At 41.9% G+C, this 24837-nt stretch overlaps 1 protein-coding gene across 8 annotated transcripts in view; it reads right to left on the reverse strand.

The window, feature by feature from the left end:
- The window catches only part of kiaa0825 (KIAA0825 ortholog), a 174464-nt gene that overhangs the window by 89863 nt on the left and 59764 nt on the right, over positions 1-24837 (reverse strand). For 6 of the 8 annotated variants that reach the window (XM_061767232.1, XM_061767230.1, XM_061767228.1 and 3 more), the window contains 7 exons: positions 22977-23156; positions 20441-20686; positions 20066-20370; positions 19570-19676; positions 16031-16175; positions 14309-14458; positions 12400-12494 (listed from right to left, as the gene is read on the reverse strand). In XM_061767232.1, coding sequence (XP_061623216.1) covers positions 12400-12494; positions 14309-14458; positions 16031-16175; positions 19570-19676; positions 20066-20370; positions 20441-20686; positions 22977-23156 — 1228 coding nt within the window. The remainder of the gene's footprint in view (positions 1-12399; positions 12495-14308; positions 14459-16030; positions 16176-19569; positions 19677-20065; positions 20371-20440; positions 20687-22976; positions 23157-24837) is intronic. The other 2 variants (XM_061767229.1, XM_061767234.1) reach the window with 2 other exon arrangements.

A 24837-nucleotide genomic window follows, 5' to 3' on the forward strand; every position in this document is an offset into this window, starting at 1 on the left:
AATGACAGAAAATCCAAAATTAAAGCAATCCCTCAAAATGGGTGGAAAAATGTGTTTTTACTCATGGCATTTTCACCTCTTACACCAATATGAAACTGGGGTTCAAATCCCAGCCCCGCCTCTGTGGAGTTTTCATGTTCTCCCTGTGACTGCGTGGGTTTTCTCCGGGTACTCTGGTTTCCTCCCACATCCCAAAAAAAAAAGCATGGTAGGTTTATTGAAGACTCTAAATTGCCCGTAGGTGTGAATGTGAGTGTGAATGGTTGTTTGTTTATATGTGCCCTGCGATTGGCTGGCAACCAGTTCAGGGTGTACCCCGCCTCTCGCCCGAAGATAGCTGGGGTAGGCGGCAGCACACCCGCGACTCTAGTGAGGACAAGCGGTACATAAAATGGATGGATGGATGAAACTTTCCATATTAATAATGAGATAATGAATTTATATCGTAAATGTTTAAAATAATTGCCATGGGCAATGGCAGTGCTGAACCATGATTAATGTATTTATTTATTTTTTAAGTGCTCTCACGGTTGTGTAGTGATGTCTCAGATTGTGTCAGATGTCTTTTGGCTTCGTCAAATGCTGCACTCATGTCAAACTTAATGTAGTTTGCCATTGGAACAACAAAGATCCTTTCCCTCCACCACAGTCAGTTACTTGAAAGAGGCACATACTGTAGTTTGTTCTACTGTGCAGAACACTGTCTTTATCTTTGTAATTCCAACCCCCCCATGTGTATTTAGGGAGCCTTGGGACTTGCCATTTTTAATCAGAAATGGGTGGCTTTGTCTTGTCCCTGTTCCATCCAGCATTTCTATTCATCCTTTGAGGGCTTTGCAGTCGATTAAATGGCATTTTCATTTAGCTCTGATGGTACATAGTCTCTCTCCAGCAGTTCATCCATCCAAGCTTGGAAGTGGAACTGCCCCAGAGGTGGCTGTTCATGCTGTGAAAACTCTCTGAAAATTACAATATTTACAGCAATTGACTACATACACATGGCCGGGGCGATCCGGTTGAGAAGCTTGTTGCATGGTACAATAATCACACAACACTAACAAGCACCCTTCGAAAGACAAAATATTATGTGACTGTTGCAAACCTCAAGGGAGTGCAAATGGAAGCAATAGGATAACTTTAGGATATGATTAAGGTGTAAGATAACCAGAAATGGATGACAAAATCTATTTTTGCATTGCTGTGAAAAGAATCCAAATATTTTACATTTTATAAATCCGATTTGGGTGAAACGGTGTACTAGTGCTAGGGGCATCCACCTCACAATTCTTAGGTTGGAGCTTCGAATTCGGGCTGCAGCCTTATGTAAAGTTTGCATGTTCTTCCCATGCTTGTGTGGGTTTCTCGAGGTACTCCAGCTTCCTTTCACATTCCAAAAACAAGCATACTAGGGCAAATGAAGACTCTAAATTGTCCGTAGGTGTGAATATGAGTGTGAATGGTTGTTATTCTATATTTGCCCTACCTTTGGCTGGCGACCAGTGTACCCAGTCTCTTGCCTAAAGTGAGCTGGGATAGGTTCTCGCTCACCTGTGACCCTAGTGAGGATAAGCTGTATAGAAAATGGATGGATGGATGGGTGAATGGATGGAATCCGGTCTGTTGAATTCGGGATTTAACCACATCATTTTGCGGTAAAAAAAGAAAAGAAAAAAAGCACTTCTTGCATCGCACAAAGCACCACAGCCATGTATGACCTCTAGGCATAAGTGCAACTCAGTTCAACAATGAGTATCACAAAATAGTGCATGTGACTTTCCTTTTTATTTGGCCTTTTCGCAACATTTACTTTTTTCAAGTTTAAAAAGTGTTTTTCTTGACTTTTGTATTTACATATATATTATTAAGTTATTTACTATTATATGAAAACAAAGAAGAATTTAAAGAAGCTATGTGAAGCAAACTCCAGCGTCATCCATTGCAACATTACCTTTTATTAATATTGGAAAAATTAAGTGTTTTAAGTGTTAATTTTTTTGTTTGTTTAGTTTTTAGTGTTGTTTATTTTAAAAACGTGTTTATGTTTTACTACAGTATTAACACAAAAAAGAGCCACAATAGAAGATCATACAATAAGTGACCCAACGAGGACTGGATATTGTCAGCATTGTGCCTGCTTTTATACAGTGACACGGAGACAAAAAGACGACAATTATTAGTGTTACTGTAAGCACCAGCATCTAGTGTTGACAGATACAATAAGTTAATTGTTGGACAGTGACAATTGACTTCAACACAAGAAAGCGTGAGAAGTGGAGTGTTGAATGTAAAATATCACACCTCTGTCCCATCATTCCCTTTTACACTGATACTACAGCCGGAGGCAGAATACTCACGGGCTGATGTTCTTCCCGCATCCATGGCTGTCACGTTTATACAGCACAATGACCCAGAAAAAAAGACGGCTAAATCCTGGCTTTAATAGGTAGTGTAAAAGGGGCTAGTGGTTTACTTATTTTGTAGTATTCAAATCCAGTGAGCCAAGAATTTCCAAGAAGTGTGCCAAAATATATTTGCCGATTATTATATCTGGCAGCCTCAGATAAAACAAAAAAATATTTGTACCACAAAGTGACCACAGGCAACTCAATAGTGAGCACTCATCATAAATGTTTCATGTCTACATGATAGTTTGACCATGACCACTCTCTGAGAAGACTGATATGCTTTGACCCTCAAACTCGTTTTTAGAGGGTTCATGCAAATATTTCAAAAACTATCCTACTGAGGCCTGATGCCAGAGGTGAAAGAAGTTAAGGAGGCTGTGAAATAAATATGAAGGGGGAACAGGAGAGGTGCCGGCAGGATGCATGACTGGTTAGCACATCTGCCTAACAGTTCTGGGGACCGGGGTTCAAATCCCGGCCCCGCCTGTGTGGAGTTTGCATGTTCTCCCCGTGCTTGAGTGGGTTTTCTCCGGGCATTCCGTTTTCCTGCCACATCCCAAAAACATGCGTGGTTGGTTGATTGAGGACTCTAACTTGGCCGTAGGTGTGAATGTGAGTGCAAATGGTTGTTTGTTTCTATGTGCCCTGCGATTGGCTGGCGACCGGTTCAGAGTGTACACCGCCTCTCGCCCGAAGATAGTTGGATAGGCTCCAGCAGCCCGTGATCCTAGTGAGGATAAGCGGTAAAGAAAATGGATGGATGGATGAATGGATGGAACGGGAGAGGGTGAGAAGAGTTGTGTGTGGAGGTATAGAAAGTGCGGCCTCTGCCTATCTGGCTGACAGTTGACTCTGCTGGATGTGACTTTCACAGTCTGCTGGTGGTTTGTGTGGAAGCCATCACATCTGTGACTGGCCGTATGATTAATGAGCCTCTCAGACTGTCTGTGCAGTTTGAGGAGGGGCCATGGCCTTATCCCAGGCACCGCTGATTTATTTGCCTTTGAAGCAAACCTCCAAATAGAAGAGTGAACATCCATAGACACATATACGCCCGCCATGACGCACACGAAGTGTACGAGTCGGTGCGACGCCGATGTGGACATGCAAAGGCTTGTCACGCTCGCCAGCACCTGCTTAAATCTAATGAAAACCTCAATGTGACAGTGTTGTCCAGGGCCGGTGAATACAAAACACTCCATGTATAATAAGCAAGCAGACTAAAAATGTATTCTGTCTCCATCAACACAAACTCGCATCCCGAAATGTCAGTCAGTGGAGGAGACACACGCACAAGGGAATGGATGAGACAAAAAAGAAGGCTTTCCTCAATGACACGTTGCATTCTTCTGATTTTCTAAAGTGAAAAGTCTATTGAATTTCTGCCCTTGCAAGATTGAGAGGCAGATCATGGCTCCTTGTTTCTTTGGCAGTCATAAAATGTCTCTCTGGCTAACCTTGAAGCTCTTTGCACCTAAGATGCAGCCAACCAACTGTTCAGAATGGTAAGTTAAGCATCATCCCTGCAGTCTGATAAATTATCCCAGTGACATTATTTAAAAAAAAAAAAAAATCTACTATGTGGCCCTCTTGGGATAAATGCCATAAGTCAAATATGTATTGAATCTCTGCGACTGCATTGTAAGCGGACAGATGGAATATACATTTTCACCAAAGGTGGGTAAGGGTAGAGAAGCCAAAAATTATACTCAAGTAAGAGTACTGGTACTTTAGAATAATATGATTCAAATGAAAGTAAAAAGTGACCCTCCATATAATTACTTGAGTAAGAGTAAGTAATAAGTGAACAATCTACTCGAGTACTGCGTAACTGGTGATTAACTTCAAGACATTTCAAATATTGTCCAACAACATCAATTTAAAATGTTTTTGTTTTTTTAATTATAAAATGAGAAACTAAGGGAAATTAAGCCAAAATAAATGGTATGTAACGTTTGGTTGTCACTGACCAATGCTGTCACGTTTCTGTAATAGGGTGGATTTGCAGGTTGTTTCAGGTGTTCTGTAAATTTAAGTACAACGTGACTGAGGAATGCCACGACTTTGGTCGAGCTCTTGCTCCGTGTTGATGTGAGTTACGAGGGGGCATCAAGTACCCCACCATAAAAAAATAAATAAAATGCTGCTGTTTTGGGGGGTCTGAAATAGATTAATGAAATTTCATTTCATTTCAATGGGGAAAATGTTTTTGATATATGATTACATTGATGTACGAGCTTGTTAGTAGCACAAATTGAATTACTAAGGCGAGAGACCACTGTGAAGTGATACTGGATATCAGTCATCTGAAAGTATCAGTAAATTTACGACATCAGCACTCAATCGGAATTAAAACCTGAAGTGTAAATTCAAGTTTAAAAAAAGCCCAGTTGCAAATTAGTGCATGTTTATGCATCCTTGCAAACACTAGAAACCAAGAAGCACACACAGACCCACACACACACACACACACATTTTCTCTAGCGTGAAGTAAACCCGTTAAACCAGACATACAGCATCTCCCCAGGTTGATCAGCATCCGCCGAGAAAGATGAACACTTTGACATATTTGTTTTTATTTTGTTCCCTGTGAAAAAGGCCTCGCCATATGGCAGCGCCCCGGAACAGATGGCGGTTGCCCACTTCTTGAAAGCACAAGCGTCTATCCTGGCAATTTAAGGAGCTGCTGAAGCACGAGAATGCCACAGATTGGCATTTTTCCACAAAACTGCTATTGTTATGCAGCTGAACGGCAGCAGTGAGGTTAAGACAACGCAGACTTAATGTTGTTCGTGTTCAGTACCTTCAGTGAAGCTTCCTAAGTTAAGCTATCAAATCTAAATGCGAATGCTCCTCGTACTACAGCTGTCAAGGTACAGACTAAAATGACAGCGATAAGGAATTATTCAATCTACTGTACACACTTAAAAAACGCAACATAGCACAAAACTGGTCAGAAACTCTTTAGCTGCAGAGAGGTGTTTGAAAGGTTAATCACAAATGTCCTTGGATAATATAAGGTGCTTATGATGGAATGGAGGTGCTGCCCTTGGACACATGTAGCTTCATCTCTCATTGCTGGCTAATTCTTATCAACCACAACCCAAACCCTTTGGCACACACAGCCAAAGTGGTTCAACTCACCTTGGCATTTGAAAGGCTCTTCTACTTTGAAAGGCTCTTCTACCCAGCTCATTTCATTCTAGTTGATTATTTTAACAGGTTTTCAAAGAATCCAAGGCCTTGTAACATCTTCGGGTTAGTAGATTCAACAAACTAAGTTTTTCTTTTTTCTTTCTTTTTCAAAATTCCACTAACTGTTGCAAGTGTTCACTCAAAAAAAGAGGTCCAAGGTCCAGCTGAAAAGAAACTATTCAGTAAAAAAATTATTCACTTTAGAATCAATACCTTTGTTGCAAGGAAGGAGGACGTGTCAGTGAGCAGGTTATGACAATTATCATGCAAACTTTGCAAACCAGCAGTTTGTACAAGCGTGAAAGCAAATGTTATTGACTTTGGATATTTGGAAACCACTTTAAACCTTCGAGAGACTCATTATGAAAGAAATGAGCAAATATACATCACAAGGACCTGAAGTGGGCGACCAACATCAACTCCGTCCTCAAAAAGGCCCAGCAGAGGATGTACTTCCTGCGGCTTCTGAGAAAGCATGGCCTGCCACCGGAGCTGCTGAGACAGTTCTACACAGCGGTCATCGAATCAGTCCTGTGTTCTTCCATCACAGTCTGGTTTGGTGCTGCTACAAAAAAGGACAAACTCCGACTGCAACGGACAATCAAAACTGCTGAAAGGATTGTCGGTACCCCCCTACCCACCCTTGAGGACTTGCACGCTGCCAGAACTAAGACAAGGGCGTGCAAAATCCTCTCGGACCCTCCCCACCCTGGTCACCAGCTCTTCCAGCTCCTTCCCTCAGGTAGGCGCTACCGATCAATGCAAACTAGAACTAGTAGACATTCCAACAGCTTCTTCCCTCTTGCAATCAACTTCTTGAACAGCTAACTTACAATTCCATTACAACAAGCTGGCAATTTTTTGACTTGAGTTCGTTGTCACATTTCTGTATTATGTATTACTCGTGCACTCACTGTAGTTGTCTCGCCGTGCTGCACTATTTGCATATAGTGGCCACTCATGCCAGAGTAGCATCTGCTCCATTTGCACACTGATTGAGGAGTATCTGTAACATTTGCACAACCATTGTCCCAGATTATCGCAGTACTCGTCACTTTAAACCGCATACACTCCTTGAAGTCTCAGTGCCCTTTGCACAATGGTCATTGCACCGGACTATTGCGATATTAGCCATTTGAACTGAGGACTCTGCATCTTTTTGCACAATTGTTGTTTGTTGTTGTTTTTTGTCAATGTCTTTATGTCTCCAAAGTGTTCTGTAAATTGACTGTCTGTTGTACTAGAGCGGCTCCAACTACCGGAGACAAATTCCTTGTGTGTTTTGGACATACTTGGCAAATAAAGATGATTCTGATTCTGATTCTGATTCTGATATACAGTACTCCAAATCTATGAAATGCCCTTTTATGGTGTGCCCATGGACCTTGACTATTTGTATCCATCCATCCATCCATCCATTTTCTACCGCTTATCCCAGGTCGGGTCGCGGGGGCAGTAGCTTTAGCAGGGACGCCCAGACTTCCCTCTCCCCAGCCACTTTATCCAGCTCTCCCAGGGGGATCCCGAGGCGTTCACAGGCCAGCCGAAAGATGTCAGCATGTCCTTGGTCGTCCCCGGGGTCTCCTCCCGGTGGGACGTGCCCGGAACACCTCACTGAGGAGGCGTCCGGGAGGCATCCGAATCACATGCCCCAGCCACCTCATCTGGCTCCTCTCGATGTGGAGGAGCAGCGGCTCTACTCTGAGATCCTCCCAGATGACCGGGGTTCTCACCTTATCTCTAAGGGAGAGCCCGGACACCCTACGGAGGAAACTCATTTTGGGCGCTTGTATCCGGATCTTGTTCTTTGGGTCACGGCCCACAGCTCGTGACCATAGGTGAGGGTAGGAACGTAGATCGACCGGTAAATCGAGAGCGTCGCTTAGCTCCTTCTTTACCACAACGGACCGATACAAAGTCCGCATAACTGCAGACGCTGCACCGATCCGCCTGTCGATCTCCCATTCCATTCTTCCCTCACTCGTGAACAAAACCCCAAAATACTTGAACTCCTCCAATTGGGGCAGGATCTCATCTCCAACCTGAAGAGGGCACTCCACCCTTTTCTGACTGAGGACCATGGTCTCAGATTCGGAGGTGCTGATTTTCATCCCAACCGCTTAATACTGCAAACCGCTCCAGTGAGAGTTGGAGATCGCGCCTTAATGAAGCCGACATAACCACATCATCTGCAAAAAGCAGAGTTGCAATACTGAGGCCACCAAACCGGACCCCCGCTACGCCTCGGCTGCGCCTAGAAATTCTGTCCATAAAAGTTATGAACAGAATCGATGACAAAGGGCAGCCTTGGCGGAGTCCAATGCTCACCGGAAACGAGTCCGACTTACTGCCGGAAATGCGGACCAAACTCTGACTCCGGTCGTACAAGGACCGAACAGCCCGTATCAGGGGGTTCGGTACCCCATACTCCCGAAGCACCCCCCACAGGACTCCCCGAGGGACACGGTTGAACGCCTTCTCCAAGTCCACAAAATATATGCAGACTGGTTGGGCAAACCTGAACTGTGACCCTCTTGTTCCTAATTCAAAGTAGATGATATACTGTTGCTCCCACTTGATTTCTGCCTTCGGATTAATCATGACATACTGTATAGGCTTCATATTAACCAGTCTAAATAACCATTTAATGTAATGCTTGGGTACCTTTATATATTATACCTCATATACTGTAGAAGCAATCGAGTAATTTGAGATTTGCTATTTTTAGTTTTAGAATATCAATAGTTCTTAGGCCTTTTCACCAATCATACTTAATTACTTTCAGTAATGCTCAGTAAAATAGCCAGCTATAGGCAGCCTATCGGCCAACCATTTTGTCAGGGAACAAGCCATCTAAGAAAGTTAGTCCACCCACAAGCCATCTATCTACACACTCACACAGCCGGTGTAGCAGGAAGCCAGGTCAGCCCAGTCAGCCGGGCTACCCTGGGGGTCCTGGGGTGGTATTAATCAGTCTGGTTTCTGCTGAAAAGCTCAATCTGCAGATGATGGATGAGCCATCATGCTGAGGGAACTGAAGTGACGGGTGACAAAGAAGGACATACACACCTGAATAAATCCACTCCCCATCCTGTCTAACACCGATGCTACACCATCAAGGTAGCAGGGTGAAAGCGCGTGCATGTGTGTGTGTGTGTGTGTGTGTGTGTGTGTGTGTGTGCGCATGGAGGGATAAGTGTCTCAGCATGTGTCCTGCTCTGCTAATGAAGTCATCTGAACAGTGATTTAACAGCCCTGGTGTAAAAGCCTACTGCCCTTAACTCATAGCCTTGCTCTATTAGAATGTGATATAAACCCTGGGCACAATAACTGTCCTGCCACTGTAACAATATATAGGAGGCCACCGGCCAATGGGCCACACTGCTAACTCACACAGTCTGGGGAGCAAATTATTAGCTCTGTAAAGGGAAGGGAAGTCATTCAAGGTGACTAAAGCTCTTAAGATGGACAATATCAGCCCTTCGCACTAGTCAGTAACAAAGAAGTAACTCTCAATTTCAAAAAGGTGGAAACCCCTTGCTTTAGGCCTGGCGCACACCGAGCGATGCAGCCAAACACGACTAAAGTGGACAATCACGAAAAAAAAATTAGTCACCGACTTACACCCAGACACTAGGTGATTAACCTTCGCACATATGCCAACTCGCTGCAATGGAAAAAATGCGACAGCTGGTCTTCTTATTGCATAACGATGTTTTGAGGCGGCACATATTTACTGTAGCTCTTATTTTCTATTCCCTAACCCCTACAATATATTATAATAATACGAAGAGAGGAAACGTGCAAAAAAATAGAGTGGCGTGTGGATATTTGACAGGCGGTCTGTTCCATTCATTGACTGCACTCATGTATTTCGGTCTCCACGTCTCATCTTTTCAGCCACAGGTAGAAATAAAAATATAAATACCTGTATAGTTAAGTATTATTGAAAACACAACATACTGTCTATACAGTATATACTGTATACTGTACTGGTATAGCTTGGCGGCAACCAGCTCTTTGTCGGTTTGTACCAGGAGACATAATTTTTGTTGTGACAGCTCGTGATAAGACATGGCATGTTTAATTGGCCGTTACATCCGCGATGTTGCGACGCTGTTCACCTGCGATCAATTTGAATCGCAGTGAAATTAAAGGCTTGACGGGCGGCCACCCATGGAAACTAGTTGCAAATCCGCGCACGCTGCACGACAGTTCAGTGGTGTTCGGCCACACCGCTCGGTGTGCGGTGGGCCTTGGATACTCATTGAATTAAAGTCTCGTATTAAGGTAATGTTATGATGAACTGATGCTTTTGGTTAAATTCCGAATTGTATACCTTTGGGGACATACTATTTTTCAGGCAGGACACCTTTAACAAAAATAAATAAATAAATAAATAAAATTGGTAGGCTTGGTAAAGCTTAAGTTCTGGAAAATAGAGCCGTTCAAAAGTAGTACTCCTATTTGAAAACCGATTGGACACAAGGACACACTGTTTGGATTGCACGGAATAGCATTTGTTGTGGAGCCTCTGAGAACATAGTTAAGGGTACTTGAGTCTGCATTTAAATAGAAAGTGTTATTATTATCTGTGGTAACAAACAGTGACTCATCTGACATCAACGCATTATCCCACAAATGGCCTTTCCTTTGGAGCTCTTTTGGAGTCAAGAGACTTTGACAGCCTATATGACGCCAACCATGTAAACTAAAGCCATTCTCTAAATCCTCCATGAAATTTGCTCCTCTGGTCCGACAAAGACTGACTAATGAGGCAAATGACAGCATCATAGATACTTTTGATACAGTGAGATTAGGGTGAGTTATATAACCTTTACCCCATCCTACGCCGATGCCTCATCGTATTTTGGGTGCCATTCTCTCCCACTCACGTCAATCCACTATATGTGAAAGCCTGTGTTTATGAATGTTATTTGGTTCCGCTGAACAAATGGAGTAAGTGTTTAACATAGAGCAAAACAGACTACATGACAAGGGAGAATGTCATTGTGTGTGTATGTGTGTGAAGAAGGGGGAGAGGCCTAAAGAAGACAAAGCTCATCACAACACAGCACAGCGCTGTACACTTCACCCTTATTAGACCTGTGTCCTTGGCAGATGCAGAGCTTGCCCTTTGTGAGCAAGGTGTGTGTGTGTGTGTATGTTGGTTTAACAATGGCGGTGATTTAGAATGGATTGAGTGTAGGCGTTGGAGACAAGGTGCAGTAGCCCTATGGCTCCCTGATCGCTGGTAGCGTGACAGCTGGGAAAGTCGAACAGGGAACAGCCAGAAGCATTGCCATCTAATATGTGTCACATACCTGCATAAATATTTATGGAACTTTCAGAGCAAGAACATGAGAGGACAAGGTGGCTGAGGAGGATGGGACACCGTTAGTGGACTTTGGTTGAAGTCAATCAGATGACACAAAGATCCAAGCTTTTTTAACATCCTCCCAACAAGTTTGTCTGGTTAGGATGGCTTGTCATGTTTACAACATCGAGTACAGTTCAGTTTATTTCACCAAACCAGGGTTTGGAATGCTTAACCCTAATCTGGCTCACCTTTCTTGTGCATTGTGTGTAAGGAGGATGGTTTAATAGTGCAACACAGTGCAAACCACCAATTGATGAACTATGAACACCTAACAGAAATACACAAACTTTAAAAGTCAGATGACCTTTGTGCATTGTTATCTATAATATTTTGTACATTTTATTTTTCATTAGAGTTGTTTAACATAAGAGACAATTTTCTGTTGACCATTCAACAGATTAGAACAAATTACTCCATCATCCACTGTGGCTGGTAAATCAACTGAAAGGAAAACCAACCACTTGGTTTGGGGCCCTCGGTTTTTCACTACACAAAATATCACACTAACAAACAAAAATCAGTGGAGAGGTGTCCTGCTTTTACTTCTTGACATGTTGCTGAATTGCATGCAAGAAGAGACTGAGGGCAGGAAGACATCCATCCATCCATCCCTTTTCTGAGCCGCTTCTCCTCACTAGGGTCGCGGGCATGCTGGAGCCTATCCTAGCTGTCATCGGGCAGGAGGCGGGGTACACTCTGAACTGGTTGCCAGCCAATCGCAGGGCACATAGAAACAAACAACCATTTGCACTCACAATCATGCCTACGGACAATTTAGAGTCTCCAATTAATGCATGTTTTTGGGATGTGGGAGGAAACCGGAGTGCCTGGAGAAAACCCACGCAGACACGGGGAGAACATGCAAACTCCACACAGGCGGGGACGGGGATTGAACTTGGGTCCTCAGAACTGTGAGGCTGACGCTCTAACCAGTCGGCCACCGTGCCGCCGGCAGGAAGACAACGGACTGTATTATACTGCAGCATCTGGAGCGAAGGGCACAGCAACACTGTAAACTAAACCTTATTTCCCCCCCCCCCCCCCCCCCCCCCCCCCGTTTCTTGCCGTGTATGACTAAATGTTACAATTAAACAAAAAGGATGACAAATCTCCATGATCATTGAGCAACCATCAGTGGTTTAAGTCACCCATACAGTACAAACTTCGTCGCAGTATTGACCCATCCTTGGAACAGCGCCTGACCAAGCATTAGAAAGACTACCTGGTTGTGCTGATGGCAAAGTGTAGATAGTGAGCAGAGTCATCTCAAACCAAGTGGTAAATGGGTTGCCATTTCAGACATAAAAGCTACTACACCCAGATGACATAGTTCTGCCTAAGCTTAGCCGAGGACATTTGTACACGTACAAAGATACACTTTCAATCTTCCTGTTTATGCAACATGTAGAAGCAGTTTACCTGTTGGCCAACAGAGTTTTGAAGGTGAGCTGACACATGTCCTGATACGTAGGCAGCAACCTTGGCCATTCCCATTCCCACTCAACCACTGCACCCTGTAGATGAATGAGCACAAAGTGCTGTTAGATATGAATCAGGGTTAATAGAATCACTGCATTACTGCTACAGCTGGGATCCACTAACAAAAAGAAGGGAGCGGTCCCGAGTGCAGGCCACCAATGCCAGGCGGCCATATATCATGTCTGCAGAAAATGCTGTTTTTTGTTTGTGTTTCAATAAGACAGCAATTAATTTATAAATCCATTTGAGGGGATGTTGTCATTATTTATAGAAAGATAAATCGATTTTGGGAAGGGAGTCGTTAGTCTTCCTACTATTCTGTTTTTGTTTCTATCCCTTGCTCCAAAAGCACCACAACACCACCCATTCTTCTCCTCGTCTCTTTTTCTCCAACACACTTGGCACCAACACCAGATTGGGGTAGCAAATTAAAATCGGAGAGTTTTGATTGCCAAAATGTCACTCCTAACTGAAGCCTGAGCTTTATTGACAAAAGGAGGAGAAATCCATTCATTCATCCATCCTTTTTCTGATCGTTCTTCATGGGAGATTGATGGATGTAACTTCGCCCCCTCTTGTCTCCACTCTATTTGACAAACTACATAGGCGTCAAAAGTGGAGAAGTCATGTTAATCATTCTCTTAATAAGGTGTTTCTATGCAAAGCTATGCTGCTTCTGTAATAGGCTGAAAACAGGACATGTATTGAAAAATATAAACAGCTGTGCAAAAATTAGAAATTGGAATTTGAAAAAAAAAAGATGTGGGTGAGCTGTGTGAGATATTGAGTGTGTACGAACATAAGTTACACGAGCATGAGCGTACATTGTTTGCACACACTCACAATGGCCAGAGGGGACACACAAAAGACGCAGACAATTCAGGACGCATTGTTATTAATAAGTCAGGAGGAATAGATGGCCGTAATGTCAGGAACTGTACACAGTTTCTGGGATCCTCTGGTTGGGATCTTTGCTATTAGCAGATGAAAATAATAACTTTTTTTGTTAGTTTACTCAGCCAGTAAAAATGACAGAGAGTAAATATTCAAGGTCTTGGATGAATGCATGCTTAGTAAACATAACAGAACAATATACAATATGTAGGCATGTGCACTCACGTACATTGAACCGCACTATAATCACCCATCTGGAAAACTGGCTCAATCAATCTCAGTAAAACATTTTGTTAGCCTAATAGCGTAGTTTCCTAAATCAGAGAGTCCAGTTGCCTCGATATAACCTATGCAGATTACCATGTCCTGCAAGACTGAGAATCCACACAGACAAAGATATTTTAATTTTAAGAATTTTAAGCAAGCACATTGGTATTTTTTATTGATGTTATGAAAGTAAGTTAAAAATGATCCGGGCAGTTATGCTATTAGGCTAAGGATTTATTGAATGACTTTGTAAAGAGTTTTTTTTTTTAAATTATTTAATTTTTTGTTTTTTAGGTTAGACAAACACTGGCCCATGTCGTAAAAAACGTTGAGGAAACTGGTTTAACACACTTCCTTTTTTAATACATTAAAAATGATGTTTTTTTTGGGATTATTTATTTGCCACACTTTTCTTTCTGCCACTTGCGCTTATTGTTGGGAAAGGCTGCAAACTAAACCAAGTTAGGAAGCCGATTCCTGAAAAGACCTGGCAACATCATACGCAATAATAACCAGGTCACTAAAGACAAGTTTGTCTCTCTAAAAGTTTTTTTAGTTGGGAGAGATCCACTCACAATGACACAACCCTGCACAGCAATAGTATTCAAGCACGGTGATGGAGTTTAAAAAGCAAGTTAACTCTTGAACTGTGATAAAAACAGCAGTAATATAACCTCTGTTTACTGACCTGATTCAGCTTCTTTTTGCCAATTCGGTCAAACTGATCCAATGGGTTGAATTTGGTGGAGCGCACATGATTGCTCACGTCAAAGCTCACCAAGTGAGGAGGATCGCAGGGCAAGTCAGTGTTACTGCTCAATTTAGACATCAGCAATTCCTATGGACAAGGCAGAAGTCAACACACGGGATCAACAAAGGAGAACCCTAACAGAGAAGGTAATACAACATCATGTCACCAAACTGAAAGCATTTTGTCAATGGGATATAATTCAGTTACTACAGTGTTGTACGAAAGCAAAAATACATGTGAAAGTCATATTGTGCGAGAGAAAGTGTCGTGGATGTCCTGTTGTGAATTTGCCACTCCCATCCGTCACTTTGACATGGCTTGTGAACCTCCTCTCGCTCCACCTCACCGCCAGCTCAAGAGTGTCCCTGACCTGGGTGTTCTTGTCTCAGCCTTAGCTGGGTAGAAATTCTCTCGCCAGCTACAGCTTGCTTAGGTAGCCCAATCACATTTCCATGCAGAGTTATTGCTGTTTATGGAATTCATCAACAGCAGCCTAATGCACATGCTGTACATGTTGTTGCTATTCCAAGCTGCATCCTTATAGACAATTTATTGTAAAATATATGGGAACTGTAACTATGGATATGACGGTCATTGAAGGCTGCTTACTTCATAGAACTGTCCAAGGACTAAATTGCTATTTGTCTTTGTCATTAAATTTAGTTATGAGTTTACCAATGTAAAAAGTGGAGAATACTAGAAAAAAATCAACAGAATGAAACATATTGTTACTAGACTGTAAAAATATGGCTGTGGATTTTACATAAAATAATATATAGAACTATGCTTTGCTTGAAGCAGGCAGTCTAGTTCAACAACAACAAAGTTTACTTTAGTTACCAGTAGTTTCTCTTGAGGATGTCATAACTGTGTAGTATTGTTTTTCCTTTGTTGTACAGTATATATTACTGTTTATTGTTTACTTAAACAAAAGGTAATCATGAATAGCTAGCCTAATTATATCTAATACAAGTGCTGAATCAAAACCACTCACTTTTTCACTAAAGGAAAAGTATTATTGAAGGACATCTTAAAGTCATAACTTTATAATGGCATCTTTGTTACACCCTTGTTTGTTACAGTCTTCTTAAATACACAGTTTAAGGTAGCTTTGTCTATTTTATTTAGCTACAGTATATGAGCAAAACACCTCTCAGTATGACTCAGTGCAATTCTACACTACTGCCAAGAATAACAGCACTGATGTTAAATTAAATTAATACCTCTCTCACAATGTTAGGCAAAAGTAAGTATAACTGTACTTTTTTTTTTTTTAGAATAGCAATGTACCTACTGCTGAAACTGGTTAGACTATATTTGTCACAAACATAATATAAATAATACAACATTGATTAAAAATTGCCTATAAAAAAAATCCAGGATTTACAAATTCCTCTATTTCCCAAATGATACTAAAATGTGGGGATACTCTTTAATTTACCTTACATGAGCTGAGTGTATTACATGTGGAATCACTGCGGGGGCACACCCTTCAGGTCACCTGAACAACAGACAAAGCCGCACGTACCCCCAAGCAGCAGAAGCAGCATATTTCTTCATCCTCATCCCCAAAAACACCTCCCCCTACAGCTTCTCCCCAACCCGCAGCCTCGGGCCAGCGGCCACCTAACGTGCTGAGGAGAGGGAGTCCTTCCCTACCTCATTGCCTTGGATGATGTGATGGATGTGCCCCAGGTAGTCTCTGCCCCCTGCTTTGTGGCAGACCTCCAGCAGCATCAGGCCCATTTTCTGCTCGGTCAGTTCGGCTCCAGCCACTCCGCTTTCCTTGCCTTGCTCTTGGACGCTGGGAGAGGAAAAAGAGATACCATGGGAAAAGTGAGGAGTCCATAAAAACAAGACAGTGGGACACAGAGTGACACTCGCTGTTTGTGTTTAGAGAGAATATGGAGGCACTAATATGTTAATCCACAAGAAAATTCATTTTCCGGCCATAAAATAAAGGTACACATACACACTTAGTAACTCCAATACAAGGGCTACAAGATAATATGTAAGATATAATATGTACTGATTTTGACAGTGTAAATGTGGATTTAATTTAACAGTATATTTATTTCTGTGATTTTAGCTTTATTGTAGAAATGCCCTGCATCATACTTCCTTTACCTACAGTATATCTAATAATTTGGGTCCCTTATTTAGCCCAATAAGGACAGAATTTGAGAAACATGATGTATTAATTAACATGAACAACAGTGGTTAAAACTTTTTTATACCAAGTACCACCTAAAATATACTTGGTTCCCCAAGTACCACCATTATTACCAATATTTAAGTAGCATAGTTGGACAAAGTGTTCATCAAACAAGAGGGAGAGCCAGTGAGTTGTCAGAGTCACAGGTGGTGGACAAAAAAATAAAATAAAATAGATAAATAAATACAAAAACTGAGCTGATAGTGGAATGCCTTACACTGTTTTCACATCATTTGTGAAACACGTGCCAGGGATTTTGAGCGAAGGATGTTGGCGCACTCAAAGTGATTTGTGTGTGTCTTTAGCATGTCTTGTGTGTGTGTGTGTGTGTGTGTGTGTGTGTGTGGAATTGTGTGTCAAGGTCCTCACACATGTACAGTCCTCCAGTCCTGACAAATGCCCCCATCATTTTCCTAGCCTTCTTGTACAGATGGATGTCCCACTACCGTCCATCAAACCTTCGCATCCACTTCCTGTCATTGTTCTCTCCCTAACTCTCCCGACTTTGTAATTATAAGGAGGCAGGAATGGTGCAGCCTGTCAGCCAGTCATTGACTACTTGACATTGAGGGTGGCATAGGAAGAGGGGGTCCTTCTTGTCCATGCACCTCCTCATTCTTTTGCCTGCCGTCCCCAGCGGTCGTGTTGTCTGGGACGGTGGCTGTGCATCCGTGTCAGCACCTGCGCTGTGTATCCTTTCCTGTCCATCACTGTGCAGGTGAAGCAGATGATTGGATTCAGTCAGCAGGGTGATTAATGAGGGCCCCTCCGGATTTGGGACAGCCTATCAATCATGTCATTAGGGCCAATGTGCCCTGAAAGAGGCAGACCTCCGCCAAGGAATAACTGCATTCATCTTCATCTGTGTATGCATCCCGTCAGCTCAGCCAGGGTCACCATGATGGAGAACAATAATCTTCTCCTCTGCAAATTACTTTGCAAAGACAAGGTGGGTGACTACAGGAAAGGGCGGGGTTAAACTGGTAAAGGAAAGCGGGCAATGGTTTGGGTGGGCATATGTTCTTTGAAAGGAGGATTAAATGATTGTGTTTATGTGTAAGCGTGGACCCACTTGAGTTGTTGGTGAGTGAAGTTATTTTTGGGGGGAGCCACTCGATCTGCCACACACACAGGCTGTTTCTTATTCGGACACTGTATTGTGATTGTTTACAAGCCAGGCGTCACTTCCCTGTGAAGGTTAGTTTAATGAATAGTAATGATCTCACTGAATGCCTCAGACAGGTGATACATAATCACTCTTCCTCCCCCCCCACCACACTCACACCTCTACACTGCCAAAATCTCCTTCCTTTGCCGCCTCCCTTAAAAAACACCCATCTTCTTCCCTCTTCTTGTCACTAAAATCCCAATTTCAGATTAATGTTCATTATCTTGTCAAAGTTTTGTTTATTTCATTTAGTTTTTAATCGTAGATGTCACCTTGTTTTTGTCTTCAGGTGACTCTGTTGTAGTGAAGAAAGAAATAAGAAACATGATTCTGGCTATAACAATCCACTTGTTACCATGTCTTACACTACAATAACTGTGACTGATACACATCGATCCTTCACGTAGACATGTTACCTTAACACAATGGTCACCAAAGTGGTGGCCCCAAGAGCCATAGGAGTAGCCCACAGGTCTGTTCTACAAAATACAGTAAATATAAAAAGTCTACACAAAAGAAAAAAGTCCACACAAAAGAAAAAAAATAGTCTTTTGGAGAGGTGAAGTCAAAATAAACAACTGCTATAATTTGATTGCACAACTATGCCTATTCCCTTATAACTGGGGATTTGGCTGTGTTCAGAATTAATCAATCACATTCAAACTCATGTTAAATGGGAGACAGCACTCACATGCCACCATTTAAAATGCCTCTGATTAACCCTAAATAAAGTTCAGTTGTTCTAGTAGGCTTATCCTGACATTTTTTATCGCTTTCTAGCGGAAACCTGAATGTTTTGTGCTGACTGGTATTTGAAACTTTTCATAATTCCCTCCACCTTGACTAAAATCATTAACATCAGTGTCTTTACATAGATGAATGTAATTCATTATTATTCATAACATATCATTAAAGATACTTTGAGCAAATACGTAATTTCAGAAGAGTGGCTCAAACTGTAGCCCTTCACATTAATCAGTCCCCAAGTAGTAGCTCTCGGTTTCAAAAAGATTAGTGACCCCTGCCTTAACACTTAACTGTCAAAATTTGTATGCGCAACAAAGGCTTAAAGGTACGGTGCAACCATGACAATCACTTTAAAAGCTAAATAATTTAGCTCTTTCTTTAGCTTTTTCCATGTGATTTTTGTGTACCAGCACTAACGAGTACTAATCATGACAAAGAGGAAAACCGTGATCACAACCATAGCACCAGAAATGGAAGTAATTGGGACATAGTAGTTGTGTAGTGAGGTGCATGCATCTCTGTCCTGGCTGCTCAATACAATAGGGTTACATCTACAATTGTGATAAAATATGAACGAAATATACACCATTGTTTGTTGCATCATCAAAGTCTGAGTACACATGTACTTTATTTTTTGATTAGCACATATTGGTAACATTAAACCTATGCTGGAGATTATTACTGAAAGATCAAGCTCTATTCTAGTCCATGAAAACAAAACTGGTTGTCGAGCATCCCAGAACGGATTGTGGTCGACCTTTCAGGTTCCACTGAATTCCCTGAATGTCAAATATGTCTGGAAATAATATGTGCGGACCTCCCCGTTCATTGACTACCGAGCCTCAACTACAATTGTATTTTAATACATCACACATATAATGTCTAGTGGACAAATAATTTACTCAACCAAATTATATGAATAAAATGCTAGCTCTGTGTGAATATTCAACATTTGCAAACCGAGTGATGGATTACACTGTCCGGCATGCATGAACACGTTCACATTAGAGAACATTAATGCCACTTTGACCTTGACCTCTGTTTTAATACTTCCAGTTGACCCTTCACCTGTTTATGCAGAGTTTGCGGGCCTTTTGCAGCTGCATGTTCATCCACTTTGGTCTTTTTTCCTCCAGAGCCTGCAGCACCTTGTGCACTGTGGGTTTGGGGACACCCTGTTGTATGTAAGAAACACACACAAAGTATATATATGGCTCCATTTAAAGTGATGTGAGGTTTAACATAATAGTGTGATCGTTAATAAAAACTACTAAAAAAAACAAATGATTTTTTTATAGAGTATTTTCAAATTGTTAATTCCATTAATATATTTTTGTCTCAATCATGTCCTGATCCTAATCACCAAGCAAACTCACAAAGAAGTTCAACATGGCCTCATGCATTAAATAATCATTAGCTATACCTTATCACAGAGATTAACAGTTTCCCTTTGGAATTAACTAGCCCTGAACAACCAAAGTGAAATATACAGTAATGATATATTATCCACTCTGGTGTCAAGAAGAGCTTCATTAGGGTATTATTCTATTATTCACACCTTTACCTTCTGTTGAATCCCCATTGAAACCTGGAGACACTCAGCCAACAGGGCCAGGCGGTCCTTGGCATGACGGTTCAGGGCTAGCCCGCTGATTTTTTTAAGTGTGTGAAGGTCCCTGAGACTGTGGATCAGGCAGTTAAAGAGGAACCACAGCAACAGACCCATCGAGCGCAGCTGTCGGGCATGCTGAGAAAGATGCTTCTCTGCCACTTGGAAGAGATAGCGGATGGGGAGGGGCAAGGACGCTACAACCAGCGGCAGGTTAGTGAAAATGAAGGACATGGCTTGAATGGCGAGGGATGTGACAGCTGCAGGGAGAATTTATATAAATAATACGTTAATTATAAATGAATGCTACTTGTAAATGCAGAAACTTACTTATTTGCTTACTCTTAGAACAAACAGTCTCCCTTCCTTGTGCTTCCACTGGCGTGTAGTTCCAGCCTTTGGGCACCTTAGCCAAGACACTTTCTGGAACGTCTCTCACCCACGAGGCTCCGCTGGGCTCATTTGAAGCCTGCCAGTCTGTCACCATGGTAACCAGGTGTGTCACAAGCGTGTTAGTGGACTTGGTGACTATGACCCGGATACAGTCGACCACGACGGGCACTTTCTGAGTTGTTTCTGGCAAAATAGGAAAATGCAACATATGTAAAGAACTTACCTAATACTGTGAACATTGACACTTTTTCTATAGTCCTGGACTTAAAAATTATGTCTGTAGAGAAAAGAAATCCCCCCCAAAATAGACTCAGCAGTAATTTTAGCCTTTTTTTTTTTGGTGAAATATTTGATGGTAGCGGCACGGTGGACGACTGGTTAGAGCGTCAGCCTCACAGTTCTGAGGACCCGGGTTCAATCCCCGGCCCCGCCTGTGTGGAGTTTGCATGTTCTCCCCGTGCCTGCGTGGGTTTTCTCCGGGCACTCCGATTTCCTCCCACATCCCAATAACATGCATTAATTGGGGACTCTAAATTGCCCGTAGGTGTGACTGTGAGTGCGAATGGTCGGTCGTTTGTTTGTATGTGCCCTGCGATTGGCTGGCAACCAGTTCAGGGTGTACCCCGCCTCCTGCCCGATGACAGCTGGGATAGGCTCCAGCACGCCCGCGACCCTAGTGAGGAGAAGCGGCTCAGAAAATGGATGGATGGATATTTGATGGTCAGCCAAATTTTGGCCCACCTACATTTTGGACACGTCAGCCTGCCTGACACAAGTGCAGAAGGCGACGCCATTTCCTCACTGAACTACTATGTATTCTGCAGTGTATTTCTTTCCTACATTGAAAGTATTGTTTAAGTTACTGTAGAAGAAGGGTTTGGTAACAGAAAAATGCAATATCTCAACATTATTGTTTATTATTATGACAATTTGGAATTTGGGTACAGATTTTAGCAAAAATCACGGAAGTTGACGAGCGTGATTTGTTTTCGCGGGCCACATAAAATGATGTGGCAGGCTGCATCTGGCCCCCGGGCCTTGAGTTTGACACCAATCGACATGGCCATCAATTTGTATGAGTAGTATGTGTGGCTTATAAACCAGTGTGCTCAAGACCAAATGTGACAGTAATGTTATTTTTGGAGGGGAGATAAGACCTCATACCTCGCAGAAATGTGCTACTGACTCCTAAACAAGTGAAGGAGGAGTCGGGACGCAAGTAGAGTAGCAAGAAGGGTGACTGCAGATTTTTTAAGATTATGACAACTACAATTTATACTACTACAGCTACAGACATTTTTCTCACCTCTCTTGAAAATTGAGCACCCCCCCAAAAGCTCCAGCCAGGGGTGACTTCCACTATGGCTTCATGCTACGCTGGCATTAACACGAGTATTGTGAGTCCATTGGGATAGTCCACTTTCTTCCCATGTCACAACTTTACTTTTGACATAAATGTCAAATATAGAGATTAGATTGCTGATATATTCAGCTAAAATGTCTGCAATAAAGCAAGTAATAACCGGTCACATTCAGATGTTTTCAATCAATTTCAGTGGCCCGATGGTGAAAGTCTTAGTACCCTCTCAAGGTGCCATACAGTACATCTTCCATTGCTCTGCCCTTTCATATCCGGCTCATATTGATAGCTGCGAAGCTACCGCATGAAGTTGTATGGCTGTCATAAATTTCCCATCGCAGCCGCTGTAGAAGCAAAAGGCTACGGGACAGATAAAGTATGCTGGTAGTGGAAGTGCTGTGAAATCTTATGGGACGTCTAACAAATGTGCGACCTCAGACCCACAGAAAAAGACTGGAGCGGAACACAAAATGATATAGCTGTTTGACAAGGCACTGCGCAGAGGCAGGTGAGACCTAGACCAATTTTTCAAAGTCACTTGGTTTTCACACTTTGCACACCTCCTGCTATTGTATTGACTCGTGTATTGATTTGAAACCACTTCCTGGAAGAGGAACGTGATCAGCTGTTGTGTAACCAAAAACTACATCGCAAAGATTTGGCACAATTTAACGGTTAAACTAATTAACCTGTAAGGATTAATGAAGGTTGGTTAAAATGTATTCTCTCTGTCAACCCCTCCCTTGCTCTGCTTTCAGTGGTTACCACTCAACCAGGACCATCAAATCATAATCACAGAAAAAAAATGAATAATTTTGTTTTCAGCACAAGCATATTAAAAGTTATTTTCCATCTCGACACTCGCACTTGAAAAAACAACTCAAAACTGTTAGCGGACTGCAAAGCTTTTAGTGTTTTACATCTTAAACGGTGTATGGTCAAGTCTCGTCCATCAATGTCTTTTTATACAGTCTACATAGTAAAGCGCAGGTCGCATAACTACAGTAGGAGCCTTTACAAATGACATATAGAACCATTCACATGGCGATAATAAAGACAGGACTTTGTGAAGAAAAGTCATTCATTTTATTCAATGGCTGGAGGCTGCTTTACCTGCCACAGTGTAGAGATGTTCCCATACATGCACGCTCTCCAGGTATGGTTGAAGGACCTGAGTTAAGGCCTTGGGGATTTCATTCAGGCAGGTACAAATGTTGAAAAGTGCAATGATGAAAGCATCTCCTGCCTTGCAATCCTGTGTAGATACTTCTAGGTGGCTCTCTTGGCATAAATCTGGGGGGGCAAGCTCAATTAAATGGATGCAATCCTGACGGTCAACTAACAGAAACACTCAAATGGATTCTGAGATTCGGTACTGTATTGAAATTAACTGACTATTGGGGCTACACTATTATTAAAATTGTGAAAAGAAATAGAGTAAATCATAATGTAATGTAGAATAACAACATTTCCTACATCAACTTAAACATAACTGTCTGTCATCAGCAGTCTATCGTTAAAAACTTGCCATGCATATACAGTATTTATTCTGCAATATCACTGATCAGGTTACATGATCGAACAAACCCCCCCCCAAAAAAGGTGATTTCTGTGTGTGTAGTTCAAACGTTTACACAGTCACATCAAACTATTCATACTGATGCTGTCATTGATGTGACAAATTTCATTGTCAACTAATTGAAAAGATCCTCAGCAGTCCTGTTGTGACACAGGTATATGCTCCTGTATATAATTTTGTTTTTATAATATTACATTTAACAAAAATACTTTTTTCTTGTAAAAGTAGGATTTCATTCTTGTTAAATTAGACATTGATTCTTCCAAAATTATAACTTTTTTCCATGTGATTTATGATGTATTCCTTAAAACTCAATGACCTTATTCTCTTGTATTTTTTTATTTATTTAAGGAAGTAACATTTATATAAAATAAGTATGAAATATTTTACACTTATTGCAAACATTTTACATTTTACAAATAAGTTTTCAAAAGAAAATATGATAATGTTTTTGAACAGGTGATTAAGTATAATTTTAAAGGATAATTAAGGCCTTCATTTTGGAAAATCTAATTTTCGAGTACAAAAAGGAAAACTCCTACAGTTCATACACAATCTAAACATTGCATTGACCATTATTGGAAATTACAACACTGAAACAAGGATAAAGTCACATACCTAAAACACAGATTAAAAAAATAATTACTTATAGTTATATTTCATCCACATTTTCTCAAGAGGAGGCACAGTGAGCGACTGGTTAGCACATCTGCCTCACAGACTGGGGTTCAAGGCCCGGCCCCGCCTGTGTGGAGTTTGCATGTTCTCCCCATGCCTGCATTGGTTTTCTCCGGTTTCCTCCCACCTCCCAGAAACATGCAAGGTATGTTGACTGAAGACTCTAAATTGCCCGTAGGTGTGAATGTGAGTGTGAATGATTGTTTCTTTATATGTGCCCTGCGATTGGCTGGCGACCAGTTCAGGGTGTACCCCGCTTCTCGCCCAATAGCTGGGATAGGCCGCAGCATGCCCGCGACCCTAGTGAGAATAAACGGTACAGAAAATGGATGGATGGATGGATTTTCTCAAGAGAAAATATTTTTAAAATAAGTTCATTAGTGTATGATATCTATATCATAGAATACAGCATTTATTTTTATTTTTCCTTTCAGTGGAAAAAAAAAAAACATTGGAAAATGTCAAGGCTCACCCTGACATGTGTTAACAGAATAAGTGAACAAAAGGCATTGTGGATTAGAAAAGGAAGAAAAACTCACATCTGTGTTCGATGGTTGTGAGGGTAAAAAACAAGGAGCAGATTTCAAAGCCCCCTGGCTGTGGGATGTGCAGCACATGGAGACAGGAAGTGAAAGGGAAGAGGTTTTGACAGGGTGTCCTTGCGGGTATAGCTGTCTAAGCACAGGGCTGACGGAGACGTGCGTGTAACTCCTATAG

The sequence above is a fragment of the Phyllopteryx taeniolatus genome, chromosome 3, assembly GCF_024500385.1.
Source record: "Phyllopteryx taeniolatus isolate TA_2022b chromosome 3, UOR_Ptae_1.2, whole genome shotgun sequence".
NCBI classification, from domain to species: Eukaryota; Metazoa; Chordata; class Actinopteri; order Syngnathiformes; family Syngnathidae; genus Phyllopteryx; species Phyllopteryx taeniolatus.